The sequence below is a fragment of the Vanellus vanellus genome (assembly GCF_965231255.1).
Source record: "Vanellus vanellus genome assembly, chromosome: 1".
Classification (NCBI taxonomy): Eukaryota; Metazoa; Chordata; class Aves; order Charadriiformes; family Charadriidae; genus Vanellus; species Vanellus vanellus.
In genome coordinates, this window is record NC_138905.1 from 77,571,130 (window position 1) to 77,588,588 (window position 17,459).

Below are 17,459 nucleotides of genomic sequence, written 5' to 3' on the forward strand. Positions count from 1 at the left end.
CAGTAGATGGTCCCAACAGGTGGTTTGGAAGTCAGGAAGCCAAGATAATAGGGGAAATTTGAATTTGGATTTGAAGCAGAAGGTCTTGTCTGTGTCATCAGATGTCATTCATGGAATCACGTTAATAAATGATTAGTGAGTATTACAGTTACAGATTTTCAGCCTTCTATTATAGTTCATTACCCCCACAATGTGTTATCATTTTGCAGGTAGGAGTTTTAGTGTTAACTACAACTGGATTGAAGATAGGCTATGTGATTCACTTGTGCCTCTGCACCGCTGAAGATTTTAATTGCACAATTACACGCTGTATTTGCACAAAACCCCCTTATGCATTCAGTGCACAAGATCCGCTGTGCTTGCTGAATAAGTCAACTATATATTATTCCTTTTATAGTCCTTATTCAGAATTCCCACGTAAAAATAAATGCCTATAAAGGTGCACGTACATTTTATTATCAATGTGAAAACATCTCTCTGAGGTTCATTCTTGAATGTGTGATCCTGAGTGTTGCTACGTCTCCTTCTCTGCTGCACGAGGTTCCAGTAATGGACTCTGCCCTACTCTTTTTGTTCCATTGAGTTTTTTACAACTCAATGAGTAAGTAACTTGGCTCTCTGTTCTCCTGTTGCGTGCAATAGCTACATAAGACATGCAATAACTACGTAAGACCTGAAGACTAATGAATTGACCCCTGATCAATAACCAGAAGCTGTTTGTTCCTGACAAAGATTATACTGGCTGTTCTCCCAATGTCTAATATTGCACCCCTGCCTCAAATTTATAGACAAGATGTGCATCTGCAGAAGAACAGGTATTCTGTGTGTATGCTCTGATCTTGTGGAAAATGGCAGGAATTCCAGTGGAATTTTTTAATAAAAGGTGGATTATTGTGCATTAATGGCAGGGTAAGAGTACACATTTTACTTAACATAGCAAGAGAAATGCAAGTGGCAGAAGGAAGACATCTTCCAAGCCACTGAATTTCCATAATACTTCTAAGCAGCAGTACACAACCGCAGGAGAAACTTTGGTCCTCCTGCTTTCAAACAGGCATACAAGGTGGCAGGAGAGCATTTTATCTCTTTCAATGTTTTTTTTTTTTTCATTTTCCACAATGTGGGAAAGGAAGGGATAATCAAAGCCCTCTTGCCAAACATATGACAATTTCATTATTCTTAATGACATATTGGCCTGGATAGCTTAAAGAAGCCTTTCAGGATGAGATTTCCTCCAGACTCATTATCCAGAGAGTGGATTTTTGCTTGACTTTGATTATCTGGAGGGATCTATTCCTGTGAAACAGAACCTCATTTTTCTTTTTGCAGTATTACAGTTTTTTCTAGTGTCTATGTATTCTCATTTCCTCCTTCATTCTTTTGTTATAGGCCATCTGGAACTTCAGAAACGCTCATTTCCCAGTCAGGGAAAATGGGAGAGCAAAGATTAATATCAGCCTAGAAGGACATTTGTGACCATTTGTCCTGAAGTGACAGACGTCCGGGCTGGACTCCTGGGTCTTTTGTAGCTTCTCTCCGATGCAATGTTGATTAGATGTGGCCCTTGCATGTTTACACATGGGCCAACAGCTCTGGTACAACATTGTTGTTCAGATAATGGGAACTGAGTGAAGAAAGTTAGGGGTGTGTATGTGGGGAGTGGTTTTTTTTCTGTTCAAGTATTGTTTTTACTAAGCTTAGCATTCCGGGTCAGGGCCATTCAGTGCGCTCTGGCTGTGTCACAGAAGATGGCCAAATTCCTTCCAGTGTAAAAGGCATCAACTTGTAGGTTGCATGAGTGAGTATCAGCCACCAGCTCAGCCCAAAGCAACCTTGACAGGGGGCTTATGCTCCAAATCATCATCCCACTTCGGTGTGAGGGCTGGAAATTTGTTCCAACCTCTTGGCCCTTTTCTTGGTGCACCGCAGATATCTGTACTATTCCCATGTGCAGCCGAGTGTCTTTTCTCAAGCTGTATAGTCCAGTGTCATAGTGGTACTTAGCTATAGGTGTGTAACTCTCATCTGATTTGTTATTTTCTTGCCTCGTTTGTTTTTTCATCACAAAGTAGGTGACTTTGTTATACTCCTCAGATGCTTTCTCTCTTTGCGTGTGTACATGTGCGCATGCGTGCACATGTGCACTTTGCACCAGAAAGACTGGTAACTTCCATGCGTAATTGGAGTAGTTTCAAAGAGCGTGGAAAGGGCAAAATGAGGCAGGCATATTTTTGTTCCGCACAGACTCCAGGTCACCCATATCCTAGGTCTCCGTTTCAAGTGCCTTCCTTCTCCCTCTTTTCAGGAACAGCCATAATAGTCTCTTTCATTCCTCACTGAACTCAGTTTCCATCAGTAGAATAATGTAGCAAAGATTTATAGATTCATTTCATGAGAGGAACATGCTTTCGTTTTGCCAGTGATGAATCATCTTGTGTTTACTTTCCCAGACCTTGTACAAATCTTTACAGTCATTGAGGTGAACATCAATTAAACTGAAACTGTATTAAAAAAAAATATTGACTTCATTTAACATAATATACCTCCCAAGTTGGGAGTGTGGCTTCCGGATACAGTAGCAGCAGCAGGAGCAGTGCAAGATGTTATATTGCAGGTTTCATTCCCTGTAAAATTCACAGAAAATATTAACTTCTGCCTCAAAGTGACCACTCTGATTCTTAGTTCTTATGCCCTCTTTCGGATCTGCAAAAAACCTATTCAGTACCTTGCACATGACTAAAATATATAAGGACTCAAAAATTTGTGTTACTGGACAAAACCATACTAGAAGTTTTTCTAAGTAAAATAGCTGTCTTTCTACGTGCTCTTCTTTCTGCACCCTCACTTGGTCAAACGATAAAAATACAAATAACTAAAGTGCAATTGCTTCTGTACTGTTTTCTAGAGCAATCAAATACAACTCTAAAATTCTTGCAAACCCCAGATGAAGTAGATTTTTGAGCAGGTGGCTTGTTGTCATGTCTAGCTCTGTCAGTGCTACAGTTTTTGTATGGATGGGTGTGGAAATGCTGGATGTGGACATCTTACAGAGTGCTGGGTTTTGGTTGCTCGGAAATATATTTTTAAAATGGTAAATGTTCCCAGATCTTTAAAGTTGGGACCTATTTGGACCTTTTTAAAATGAGTCACTATGAGACGGGCAATCAATACAAGTGAGTACTTTAGGTAGACTGACATGGTTCTTGAAGAAAATTAAAACCATGAGTGGGAATAATAGACTCCACTCATTATTTAGAATTGAGGCATCTCAAGTTTCAGAAATTTTGGGGGGAAGTTTGGCATCTAAGTTGGTCTGATGTGGCTGCGATACTATGGTTAGAATGCTGAAGATGTTTTATTTCAGGCATTCAGTAAAAGGTAGGTAAGATGTGACAGATGTGTAAGAACTAGCAACATGTTTATAAAGGAGAAAGCAAAATTCGTCATCCTGTTGAAATACATTAATTAACAGTCTGAGGCACATAGATACAGGTTTAATTGTATTTTAATAGAATGCTGCAGTGATATTTTTATTTCCTCTTCTGTACTTATCAGAAACCATTTTCCATTTTGGAAAGTGCTACTTCTAAAAACACTTAAAACCACAATACACTGTAGTTTAGTCTGCAGCATATGGAAGATCATAAGAATGGTTTTTCCTGCAAAATGATTTTGATTTATTAAATTCAGCTGTTCAGGGAAGGTGGTGGGGAGAAATGTAAGATATTGAACTCTTGAAACTGAAAGGTTTTCCAGTGGCAGAAAGAGTGCATTCTGGCTGTTTCAACATCAGAAGCAGATCACTGGATCGTTTTTCTCCTCAATTTTTTTTTTTTTCTTTTTACTAATGGCACTTTGCTAAAATTGGTGCATTTCATGTCATAAACGTGCCTTGGAAAGCGTTTTGTTTACATGACTTGGAAATACAGGAAATGAGTCTCATTCGGTAGACACTAGGTATACAGGTGCTATTGCTCATGTGAGCAATCATACTGAATTCAGGAGAGGTCTTTTTAATGAACGCTGCAGTACAAATTAAGTGACTGAAATGAATTAGCAAGAATCATTAACATTGCTGAAAAAAAAAGGTGTATGGAACAAAACAAAAATTTCTCAGGCTCCAGGTGAATTTTCTATAGCGTGTTAGAGGAACACAGTTGTTATTAACTAATTAAACTCTGCAATAGGTATTTGAGCAAATGAAAATGTAAATTGAACTACACCTATTGTAGCCCATGAATATCATCAAAGTCAGACCAGTGGGATAAAGTCTACTTATTATGTGCTCCTGAGAAATTTTATTTTTCCATTTCCCACAGGAGTTTTTTTAAAGTCACAGCAGTTTAGAATATCCTTTTTCACTTTTCTTGTTAATGAAAGTTCCAGAAAAATGTTTTCCGTCGCACAAAATTTCTTCCCAATGTTGCCCAGGGCTGAGGAGTCTGGGGCAGTTCAGTCCTAGAATAATCACAGTAGAGGAAAACCAGTTAAGTCAAATGCCTTTGCATGCTGCTTACTTGTACATGTTTGTGTATTAGGGGTATGGATCAATTCTCTAACACATCTCACAGTGACCTCTTGCAGAGTAAGCTTAAATCAGTTACTGAAGCCAAAGATGCTTTGCATCCGCTTTGCAGCTGTGTTCCTCCACTGTGTCTGTATGAGTGTGCAGGACATTACACTGCCCATGTGTGCGTGTACTCTGAATATAGACCAGAAGTTATGTTGATTTCACATAACACTTTGGGGCAAGTCCTGTTTCTTGTAATGCCTGAACACATTGTGTGGCTTTATATTTCTGTATGTGAGTGGGGATTTGAATTTACTTGTTTTGTTGCAATGTTTCTAGCTTTAGTTAAATTTGAAAGCAGTCGAAAAATATATTGCTTTAGCTTAATTAGCTTGGTAGAAAAAAGTCCTTTCTTGGGCAGTAATTATTAGTTGTATATTATTAAAAGGAAGTAGTTCACATTCAGTTACTTAGCAGAAATAATTGAATCTTCTGATCCAGTAAACTAGCTCACTTTGGATTCAGCTGGTTTTTAATTTAAGACCTATAGAAGAGGAGACCTGTAATCTCACTACAGGGAATTGGCTTCACTTTCCTGCAGTTCATAAACCACAAGAGTGAAATTGCAATCCCCCACAGCAGTTTTCTCTTTATTTTTCACATTTGCTTGAAAGTTTAATTTTATGAGACGGAGCTGATTTTAAAGTTTAAAGTGCTTTTTTTGTTGTTTTGGTGCTTTTTTTTTTTCCCCCTATTTTTCCTTGAACAAAAGGACTACCAGCTCTATCAGTAGTCTGGGCTGTAGTCTCAGACAGCAGCAATTTCAGGATGTTTCAAAGATGTAAACACAGTTGGGTACTGCAATGAGCCCTTTGGCGATATTCCAAGAGAAACACAAATAGCTAACTAGTTTGGAGCGGATCTACATGGAGCTGATTCTCAGCTGGAGTAAACTGGCAGAGCTCCACTGGCTTTTGAGCCATTTACACCTGGTGAGAATCAGCTTCCCTACTTCACGGTAGCTTGCATGTGTGCATTTTCCCTAGGTTTTTACACGGTAGATGTGTTACTACAGCAAGAAGTAGATGGTGATTTTATATTGTGCTCTATGTGACGAACTGTAAATAGAGCCACCATTGCAAGAACTAATTGTAACACAGTTATCTGAGTTCTTTTTCTTTTCCCTGACCAGATTTTAAGGGGAAAAGTAATTTACCACTTGTTGTGAAGCTGTCTAACATCAGAACACTTCCTTTGGATTTGTTGTTCATAAATTAATTTTATTTAATAAATTAGCATCGTTTAATATGAATTAATATGAGGATTTTCTTCCCCAGTAAGAAATCAGAATAAATCGGAACCAATATTAAAACAGAGGGCTGCACCTGTGTGTGTCAGATCTTTCTAATTAGATAATTTACATTAGATAAGTATATGTTTTTCTTGAGATTATCTCAGAATTCCTAGCTAGCTGAATGAGCATCCAGGTGTTAAAGCTGCACCTTTTGGGTATAGAAAGTTATGTTGCAGCAGTTGGTTTCCACCACTGTACTGTGGGGTGAATTTAGGACTGCAGAAAACACAAATTTGGAATTTAGGACTGCTTGGGTGTTGTTCATTTCAGGTAGAAACATGGCATATGAAGTATCAGTATGTGCTTTTTTAAACAAGAAGTAAGTTCATCTGTTGCTAAATTGAAAATGTTAAAAATAATACACTTTATGCATATAAACACACGTGCTGTGTTAATTTATTAGTTTTTGGAAGCATTTTCATGCTTGTTTAACTCAAAATGGCTTTGAATTTTTTTAAGGAAAAGAAGGTAAAAAAAAAGGAAGGAAAAAAGAACTGGCCGACAGTTAGTCCATATGGCCTAATTACTCCTGGTATTTTGAGAAAAGAATGTAAACCTGGTGAGTTACTAAATTGAGAAGTGGCTACTGTGAGGTCCATTTTTATAGATGCTCAGTGCACTTATTACACATCCTACCTATTTTAGTGATGTTTTTTCTAGGAGAGTCCCTCCAGGAGCTGCATCATAAAAAAAACCACACGTGTAGCATCTCTATTTTAAGGGATATTCCATCTCCTCAGTTAGCAAACTTTTGCAAAGTCTTAGAGGACTACAGTAAACACTAACCAGCTGGATGTGTGGAAGAAAATTCTTTTCTTTAGTTGTCTGGTCATTTGGTAGTGAAAAACTGTAAAGATGCCATGCATAGATGGGCCTCAAATTACTTTTCCTTACTGATTGGCCCATTCATGGCAAGTTTTACATTTAAAATGAGATGGTGACTGTGATGTGGACAGAAGAACTGTTAACTCCTCTCTTAACCATTCTTCTTTCTGTGACTATCAGCCATTAGTATCTGAAGTACAGTCTGCATAACCTGTCCGTACCTATATTTTTACATATTGAGAATCAGAGGGACTGAGGGAACAGACACTTGAGACGTCAGGAGCTCGACACCTTAGCCCTGCATTAAACCTGTAAGACCATACTGAAAGTCTGTACAGTTCTACATCTGTATCCTCAGCACCGAGTCTCTTGGTTTAATTATTCTGAATTAGCTTTTAAGTTTGTTTGTTGGGTTTATTTTATTATTTTTAAAGAATATCAGATGGGATATTATCATTTGGCTTCCAGCAGAATGAAATAAAGTATTTGCATTTGGTGTTGGCATGTTTTAAATTCAGTCTTTCATTAACTTTTCTCCTTACCTGTTATCTTCTGTTTTCTTGTTATGAAGATAAAGTAGATTTCATTTTATTTTTCATTGTTTTATAACAGATTAATGTTTAGAAATGATCAGTTCCTGTTAGTCACAGCTCATTCTTTCTTCTTTCCAGTCAGAGATGTATGAAATCCTTTACTAAATAAAAGATGAATGATTTCTTGTGGAACTCAAAGTGCAAAAGAAATAATTACTGACAAAGGGCTATATTCTGATTTTCACCCTCCTTTCCTTTGGTGAAAACAATAATTTAATTTGATGCAGAGTTCCAAGACTAACAATCCTGGATGCAAAGCAAGCGAGGCAAAAAGGCAAGAACCCAGCAAACTTCCCCGTGGAAGAGATGTTGCCTGTTGTGGACAGCAGACTGATAGAAGGTCTGAGTTCAATTTGCTGCTCACTACAGCCTTCCAAATAGTGCAGTGCAAGCCTTCCAGTGCTTTAGCACCTACATTCCCCTCCCTTCTGCTTTCTCCTTTCCACCTGCTGAGCCGTACTTTGTGGCCATGTGTTCCAGGGGATAAACTTATATGAGATTAACCGTCATTTGCATTTATTAATTCTAAGTATAAGGCCTTAGCTTTCATTAAAATAGCCCTGGTTCCAATATTATGAATGAGTGAATCTAAGTCGCTTTTTTTTTGGTGTAATTTAATTCTTTTTCTACACTCCTTTCGTACTTCTCCTCTAAAATCACTTTACCCTTGTCACTCTCACAGGGAAGTTCGTCAAAATATAAGTCTCCTTATACTCCTCATGACTTTTTAGACCTGTTTTTCTATAAATCTCAGTTATGCTGTTAAAATGCTCAGATGCCAAGATGTTTAATGGTATTTCAAAGCCTATAAACCAACAGTGCCCTGCCAGTCCTTCTTGGCACTAATGGCCTAATAGCTGTTTTCCCGCCTGCTTTGGACCATCCTCTTGAGCGTGGGGTAGAAAAGACAGGAAGACGAGTGTTATTTCACAACTGGGTTAGGTGGAGAAACAGCCAATACACCACAAAAGAAAAAAAAGTAAACTCTTCCAAGTCCTTACTTGGAGAGAAAATTGAGTAAAAAGCAGTAGAAATACTCAGTAAACTGGTTAGTTAACTTACTGAGGAAAGACTGAAAAGGCAATTACAGAGATTGAGTAAATTCAACTAGCACGGTGATGGGGATCATTAAAATATGAACACCCGAAGGACATGAACACCAGGCAGACAAGGAAGGTGTACAGTGTGTATAGTACTGTATACCCATGTTCACAGGACTGTAGCAAGTTATAACAGTGAGATTAAATCAAGACCAGGAAAAATTAGACTTAAGTGTCCAGCAGTGAGATTTCTTGGGCTGGGAATCAGGACGTGTTGGAATTTTACCTGTGATTGCCACTGCTGAATCTAACTGCTTTTCGGTGCTCCGTGACCAGTCAGCTTTACCAGTGTGACTTTTAACAAGCATAGTCCAGTCTTCTAAACATTGAACATATGCATCTCTACAATTGTCATGAAGGGGAGCAGAAATGAGATGTCTGATTTGGTCCAATCTTTTCCCACTGAGCTTCTTTACAGTCACCAGGCAATATATATTTATTTTCCTTTTGGAGAAGAATGACAACTGTTGTGGAGGAAAGACTGGAGCAAGTTATGTGTGTTTGTGAACCTTTGAAATTTATTTTGTAAGCAAAAGAATTCTAGTGAGAGAACTTGCCTTTCAGCTGCAGAAAAGATTTCTGTAGGAAAATTCATAGAAGGGAGGAGGTGCAGTGGTCTGTGCGTTGGGGTTTATTTCTGTATTTGTTGCTACTAAGGTGTTTGCAAGATGCTGGCCACCAGCCCCTTTGACGCGCTAACGGCTATTCAGTCAGTTACCGTCCATGGCTCTGCGCGGGTGTTGGACTATGCAAGGGAGTTTTCCCTTGAAGTCAAAGAGAGTAATTGGCTGCCTACTGGAGGCTGGATTTGTCTTACTCAACTGGACAACCTAGATGCAGCTGATGCAGTAAATCTTGCAGTTCTGAAGTTCTTGTGGTAGCTGACACGCCGCAAGCACTACAGGCAGTGCTGTGGTGGGAATATTTCTTTGACTGCCCGCTGGTTGCGTGCCATGTTCATCTGGAGCCAATGACCAAGTACTGGGGAGGGTCCCCTGGAGCTGATAAGTGTACAGAGAGGAGGGAATCCATTCTTTAAATTAAAACATTTAAATCGAATCAAGGTAACGGAGAATTTAGATTTCACTCTCTCATTGCTCGTAATAATAGAAAAATCCATGCACATTGATAGTTTTCCCCAGTCAGGTGTCCTTTTTTGTGTCCCCTTTTTGTACGTCTGCTGAGCAGATTGAGACAGGTACCAGTGGTTTGAAAATTGAAAACCTTCAATTTTCACGTAAATTACAGGTCAAATCTGTGTAGTGCGTCACCGCCCTTTACAGTAAATCACATGTAAAACTAAGTTATGCCCCATTTAAATGACAAAAGAATTCTTGGACTGCATGGTAGCTCTTTCCAGTAGTAGCTGAATAGAAGAAGAAAAACTAATAAATAATTAAGGCGGAAATATGTTTGACCACTTTTTTTTTTAGTATGACTTTTTTCTGTTATTATCGTAACAGAAATGCTCCTTTCAAAGACAACTAAAGCACTAATGATATCTAAGAAGGTCATTCCTAGGAGGTTAAACTGGTTTAATTAGAATTTATGAGAAGGTTACTAGAAGAGTGCAGAAAGATGTTAAGGGGTTAACCTATAAGAGATTACATTGTAGTCAGTGTTCTGTTAAAGTTTGAATTAATTTTTCCCATGGGTTTTTCACATTCTAATTTTCAACTAAATGAGACATCTGTTTCAGAAAAGGAAAATTTGCTATGGTTGTCATAGCAACTATCATTCTGTAAGAAAATTATTCCAATGGTTACTTTAGAACAGAAAGATAGAAATTCAGTACATAAAGCAACATCCGATTGCTAGCACAAATTCTGATAATTCAGCCCTTTTTGTACGGTAGATTATTTGACCTGCAAAACTTGTTCATATGTTTTTAACATAAGGTTAATTGTGCTGTAAACAAATTCACTTCCAATGTATTTTCCCCCTAGAGTCTTATATGTAGACAAATCATTATTCTTATCATAATAATAATACCGTTGAATTTCAGTAGTATGTGGAGAGACTCAAATTGTTCGCTTTAAGAAGATAAGACCTAAATCAAAGTATATTTCTACACATGAGCGCTTCTTCTTCAGAGGTGAAATACGTTCATGATGTGTGTCTTTGATTGCCAAATACATTTTTCTTGGTTTTTTTTTTGAGAACAGCAGATTTTTCTCTTATAGAACATACACGGCAGTGTTTTCTTTGTAAAATGCAAAACATTATTGAAAAGTAATTTATAAAAAAATACACTTTTCCTGAGCAAGCAGTAACTGGGGATCCAGAAATTTGATGCTTGGTATGAAGACTAACTTTGCTTTCGGGTTCCATCGTAAATGGAAATTTTAGACAAAGTTGTGTGATATCCAGGTCACAGACTTGTTAGTGGGTATTAGAGGAGATTTTTTTCCCCCCTACTCAGAAACTTTGATGGCTGTTTTGCAATAAATTTTCAGAACAAGGGACTTGGGGATTTGTAAAATCCCCCTGTGCGTATAAAGATGGTTTTGCTTTGGGGGTGGGGGCACTGAAGTGTATGATTTGTCTTTCTTCTCTCGGATGTAAAGCGCACCAACATCCTCCGCTGAATCCTTTCTTGGACTTCAGATTTTTTTATTTTTTTTTTTTTCGCCAGAAATATTCCAGACATTTCTTTCGATCTCGGGATTGTCACAAAAGACAGCATAATGGCAAATCACACAAGTTGTAACATCTCCCCTTCACAAAAGAACAGCTCCAGCATGCATAACTTACCAGCCCTGCGCTCAGGCAGCTACATGCTGCAGTCACCACAAAGGAGGCAGGCGGGAAGGGAGGGAGGGAGGGACGGGGGAAAAGTGCTGCTTGTCTTAATAAGGAGATCATGCCTATTCATAAGGGGAAACAGGCTTTTTAAGAAGTGGCCGTGTACAGGCTAGCCCTGGTAGAGGCAGGCAGAGACTCTCACAGCTGCGTATGCCACTCGTGGTCATTTGGATTTCAGCAGGATTAAGCTGACTTCTGGCAAGACCGGTGACGAGTCACGTTTATTTGTCTTTTATAAATGCTTCACGTTGTATCCTTAAAATAATTATTCCATAGGTTTTTGTCCTTTTCTTCTTGGGCAAATATTGATCTTTCCCCTTGGTTTCTTTCTCGGGGTGCGGCGTGGCCACGGCCCATTCTGCTGTGTGTGGCACACCTGCGGGGTGCGGACGGCGCCTCACCTCGCTTCCCACCGGGAACCTGGGGACAATCCTGTCCATGCACAGCAGCACCAGGGCGAGCAGCGGGTGGCCTGTATTCACTGAATCTGTCAGTGGCTTTAAAAGTGTGATTTTCTATGGCTGTACTTAGTTTGCCTCCTGTTTGCCATTGCGAATATTTTCTGTCGGTGAGATCTTGCTCCTGGAAAACTTGCTCTGGGCCTAAAGACAATTTACCAAACAGTTGAATATTTTCATCTTGGTGTGAAGAAAGATACTTGGCATGTACACGGTGTAGAACACAGTCCCAAGGCAGGGATGGAATGAGAGTTTAGAAAACGCCTAGCCACTGTGTATTTTTATAAAGCCTCCCACATCTGTAGTGTCTGAGCACCTTGCAGACTTCAGTTTATATGTTTTCAGGGCATTCCTGTGAGGTAAAAATACTCCCATTCTGTCAATGGTGAGCTGAACATAAAGACAGGCTGATCAAACTCCACAGACTGTGGTTTGGTTCTGCGGGACAGCATTATACAGGAACGTCACTGGTAGCTTACCACAAAACAAGCCAGTAACTAGATCATGAGTTACCACCCCAGCAGGAGGAAGGTGAGAAGTCATGTACCTGTGAGCCAGGTGCTGTTCTTCCTGTGAGGAAAGACTGCTGGGAGACAAACAGGTATCCAGAAAAGCAGGATTTCATATCCCTGATACAGGGATATGTCTTTTTCTCAGCCAGCCGCCCTGGTCTGAGCAACCCAACTCGGAAAAAGATTCCTGCTTCGTTGCTACTGCTGTTAGCATCTCTTCTTCACACACCTTCCTCGCTTCCCTCATCACAGCTTCTGGAGGCTGGGATGTATTTCTGGTCCCAGTGGCAGATGTACAAAGTTTCACCTTTTTTTTTTTTTTTTTTTTTTCCTGGGACACCTGTTTATCCAGACCCTGGTTATCCAGGGCGCTGCATGATGAAGAGCTAGAAAATGAGCTCTTAGCCATGGACACTGAAAGCCTTTCAGTCATCTGTCTAGAAAAGTTGAGGCTTTTTTTTCTCTGTGGAAGAAAGACAGGAAGCATTCTGCAAAGCCCCCTTCTTTCTTTCCTTGTAGCAGAATTTTCTTTCCTTCCCTCAGGGTAAGCCACATCCCTTTATATTTTAGCAAGCTCTATTTTTTAAGCTGTTTTCAATAGACATGTGCTTTACAGCATTCCAAAAGGAAAAGTGGGAAATATATCATCATGAAGATTGCAGACATGCTAATTTTTGAAATGTTAGTCAAGCATCAGTAATGGAAGAGGATGAATAATAGCTTTATGGGCATTTTCTTTTGTCTTTGCCATACATGATGTAAAGTGGAGTTCAGAGAATTTGTTTGAAAGGATTCTTTCTGTCTTTTGATGTGGTGAGGGAGTGTAAAGCTTTCCTCAACAAAGTAACATCTCAAAGGGAACTCTGGTTGATGTGTGTGTATTTATAAACACTAAGGCTGCAATTATCATAAACCTTATTAAATCATAGCGGCCTATTTGCTGTTCTCCAAATATGTATATGGCCAGAACACGTCAGTCAAAACATTATTAAAAAATTCCAACCTAAAACTAACCTATCAATTTTATGACTTAGAGTATAGTCAGGAAGACATAATCTACCACTGTGATATAATTGCTGTGAAATACAGGTTTTTAATCAATGGGACAGCAAGATATGGGCAAATTGTGTTCTGACTGGCAGTATTACAGTCCCACTGCTCCATGATGAGCTGCTCCATAAATATGTTTAAAAAAATGTAAAAGCCCGTCTGATCAGAAATCCTGAATATGGAAAGTCTTACTTAAAAGCAAGTCAACACACCAGAGGACAGAAGAAAATTACATGTGAGAAAAGAAGCAGTATTCTTGTTCTAATGGGATGCTTCCAGTTAGGGAAACAAAACAGCATAGATGATGTCTTCAACTTTGAAATGGGATCTGTCATTGTGCCAGGGTCTGTCCTTGCCCAGCTGGTCACAGGCTAAGGGCCAAACGTGATGGGAGCCAATGTGAAACATATATCCATACCAAGGTATCTTCTAGATGTTGTGGGAGTCCAGCATGCTAGTCTGCACATGGAGATCTTCTGATCCAGGTCTTTTAAAAGTTACTTTTCACGTAGTTGGAGGAATACTGTGAATGTTTTACTGTATGCTGCCTACTGAAAGTGATAAAGACTGCACTGATTTGCCACACAAGTTAAATAACACTGGTTGTATGGAAAGAAGGTTTTACTGTGCACAGAAGGAAGAAAATGAATGTTATTTGTGTCTCCAAATTCCATGCTAGTAGAGAGTCAGTCTCCGTATCTTAATTAGATAACCAGTACATGGAAGTAGCACTGAAGACGTTCTCCTCCTCTCTTGGCAGGCAACCTTGGTTTTATGGCTGGGGCTTTAATCTTCCACGAGGCCAAGCACTTTTAGAGAAATGGAACCTTATTCCAGATGGAATAGATATTCTTATAACACATGGACCACCTCTCGGTAAGAAAATACTAGTGCTCTTAGCTGTGTGTTTCAGATGATTATACAGTAACTGATGGCTCTCCTTAGACAAAGATTGCAATCCTAACTTACAAAAGTCAAAAGTAACATCTGTACTGATTTCAGCAGCACCAGGACTTCAGCTCAGTTTTATGTTTCGTGATTGCCTGTGTTCAATGGTAGGGAATTAAATAATGGCTTAAAAAATAAAGCCATACCACATAAAGCCTTAATGAGCTTTATGAATAAGCAAAGTCTAGTTTTCCTGTGTGTATGTCCACTCTGCCACTGGTGAAATTAGTAGATTTAAAGCAGGAGCCTGCTTGAAAAGAAACGCGGGATTGGGATCTTATTTTTTTAGCTCTGTCTTTCTCCCTCATTTGCAGTAGCATTCCCCCACCGACAAGTACCCAGCCTGTATTTTTCCTCATCACGCTGACTTGGTGCATCTCCTGCCTCACAAACTCAAATGCTGCCGTTGTTTGCCTGCTCTTTGGACAGCGTGGGTGAATTGCCTGTTTTTAATACAATCTTGCAACACTAACAGACCAACAAGAAATAGTTTTGCATTTGTGTTTTATAAATACTAATATAGGTGATATAAAAGCCAGGAGAGATTTCTTGTGTTCCTAGGTAGTAGTGAAATTATATGTGTTACGGAAATAATATAACCACAGAAACTTGTCCAGATTCACTCAAGGCTTAAGGCTTTTAACATGTTTTTCAATGAATTTAACATACAGGAAGCTATATTTACTGTAACTATGTGTTTAACTCTCACCAATTTAATAAATGGACACGAAAGCGAAGCATGTATTTAAGTGTTCTACTGAGTCTTACTGCGGAGGAGTGCTTTGTGTCAATTGGAGGCAGTTGTTTTCTTTAAACCTTTAGATTCCCCAATTTCCTGAAGCTAAAACCCTCTTGTCTCCCACCCTTTCTTCTCTTCTTTCAGAGCTTGGAGGAGGAAGTATCTAAAGGGTTTGTGTTTTGTTGTTTTCTTTAGAAAGACATGTTTGCATTCCACTGGTCGCTAATCCTGGGGGAAAGGGCTTCTTTGTGAGCACAGTTTCTCACAGTAAGGACGTGTGGTTTGATACTTCACCTGAGTGGAGTCTCATGCCATGCCATAGACTGATTTTAATATGGACCTGTATCCTAAAAGTGCATGGTAGAAATTCATTGTTTAGACCTTGAGATATCAGCTCCACATGGTTAGTGCTGGGGATAATCGCTGTTAGGATCCAAGGCATGACACTGAGTCTTTGATACTGTGTTAGTTATATTTAAAACTCTTTCAGAAACTTTTTCAGCGCTTTTAAAGCCGTTTTTAAAACTGGCTGACCAACTGTGAAGAAATCCAACCTTCAGCTGATCCAAAGAATATCCCCGTATCTAGCACTTGAAATCCAGTGTGGGAAGGTGGCACCACTCAGTTTCAGCCACCTCGCTCGTTTAGCCACCAGGCCTCTCCAGGCGGCCTCTGGGATCAGCAGGGGGAGGGGAACCTCTAGTGAGGCCTGCAGAGCTGGCACTCAACAGACATGCTTAAATAGTAAATGTAATAGTAAATTTAATAATTGAAAAGTAATTTAATAATTGTAGTAATTCAGAGGAAGAGCCACTTGTCTCTGCTGACTGTAGTGGGGTAATATGGATTCCCCCCATCTCCATGTCTCCGTATTTGTCCTCTTTTAATTTTTGAACTCCTACCGTCCTCCAGGGATTTTCTTTTTTTAAAGTTCCCGTTTCTTTGTCTTTTTCTTATTGATGCATTAATAGATGGCTCAGTCACAGAACCCTCTGCCTGAGGGCACCAGCTGTTGGTCTCCCTGACACCCGTGGCAACAAATACATGACGCTTCGAAAGAAATGAGCACTCTGCCTAACTTACAGAACCTCCTTATTGTGTAGCTCTGTCCACAGACATTTTCGAAGACAGGATCCTCCTTGACCCTCCCAGGCAATTATTTTAACCAGAAAGCTGATTACTGTTGTTCTGATCTTGGACAGCATCACTAGAACTGTTCCTAATGATCATAAATAGCAATCAGTGCTCTTGCAAATTCCTCTTTTTTCTCCAGCATGGCTGCCTAAATTCTGTCCATCATCTATTTTCTGTGCTGATTTCTCATTCCCTCGCTACAAAAGAGCGTGCATCCTCCCAAGCTAATTAATACTACATTATTAGGTAGATTTTAAATTGCCTGCATGATTTAGATGCAGAAGCACTATTAAGAGTTAATGGACATTGTGTTTCTAAGTCAGGAAAGTAACAAAATTCTGAGGAATTATTTTTTTCTGTTTTAGAGTAGTGCTTTGGGATGAAACCAGGGCAGGGATACACAGGAGGTTCACACAGGATGAGAAAACAAAGGTTAAAACAGCTATTACTGACCATTTTATTAGTAACCTGCTTATAATTAATAAAGATATGCCATATATTTAATAGCCTACGTATAGTATAACTTTTTAAGTCTTTTCCCTGATTCATAAAGATCTGCCTTGATAATTCTTTTATTTCTCTTCAAAAAGTTCGCTCTTCTTTTCTTTGTTTGTTTTTAATTTAATTTCACCTTTAAGTCTTCATTTGTAGCTGTCTGCTTGATTGTCTATGACAAAGATTTATACTTTCCTGACAGCTGCAGGAACCTGTTTCAAGTAACCAAACATTAAAAAAACCCTAAGATGAACTCTAATTGTTAGCTAGGTGTAATCAATTATTCTTAGTTTGTGTAGTCAGGTGTACATAATAAGCTGCAAACATATGGGAAAGCTTCAGAAGGGTGATAATGCATGTAAACAAAAACATGTTCAACATAAATAATGCTTAATTTAATGGAGAAGTTAATTTTATGGATTTTTGTTTGTGAAGTTTCTGAAGTGGAAATACTTTTGGCTTTATGTTCAGCACAGACATTTTGACGATTAACCATTTCAAATCATTGAAGTAACAAAAGCTATGGTTATAACACGTTTGCTCTGAAAAGAAGCATGACTGGATTGCAGAGAAGTTGCTGGCCGCACTTTGACATCTTAAATACTTAGTTTCCTACAGTGATTTTTTGACCCACGTTGGATACCAAGAGTGACTGGTAAAATCAGTTACCAGAGCTGAGCATTGCTCTGCTCTCTCTGTAATTCAACAGGGCTTTGTCTTTGTACATCCCCCCGACAGGAGCCAAGCAGCATCTTCAGAAGTGTCTGAATACATTAGGAGTCTGTGGCCGTTTTCAGAATTTCCTCTTTTTGGCACTTGGGATGCTGCATTCCCAACTCATTTCTGAAAATTGGACTCTCCGTGTAACCATGATCCAAGGGCAAATTTTTACTATTTTTCATAAAACCCCACGGCATACTCAGCCCAGTTTTCAAG

General features: G+C 39.1%; 1 protein-coding gene across 1 annotated transcript in view; it reads left to right on the top strand.

The window, feature by feature from the left end:
* The window catches only part of MPPED1 (metallophosphoesterase domain containing 1), a gene marked incomplete at its 5' end in the record, with an annotated part of 47,668 nt that overhangs the window by 24,790 nt on the left and 5,419 nt on the right, over positions 1-17,459 (top strand). Inside the window, one exon of the mRNA XM_082498769.1 lies at positions 13,968-14,083. Within this exon, the coding sequence (XP_082354895.1) occupies positions 13,968-14,083 (116 nt within the window). The remainder of the gene's footprint in view (positions 1-13,967; positions 14,084-17,459) is intronic.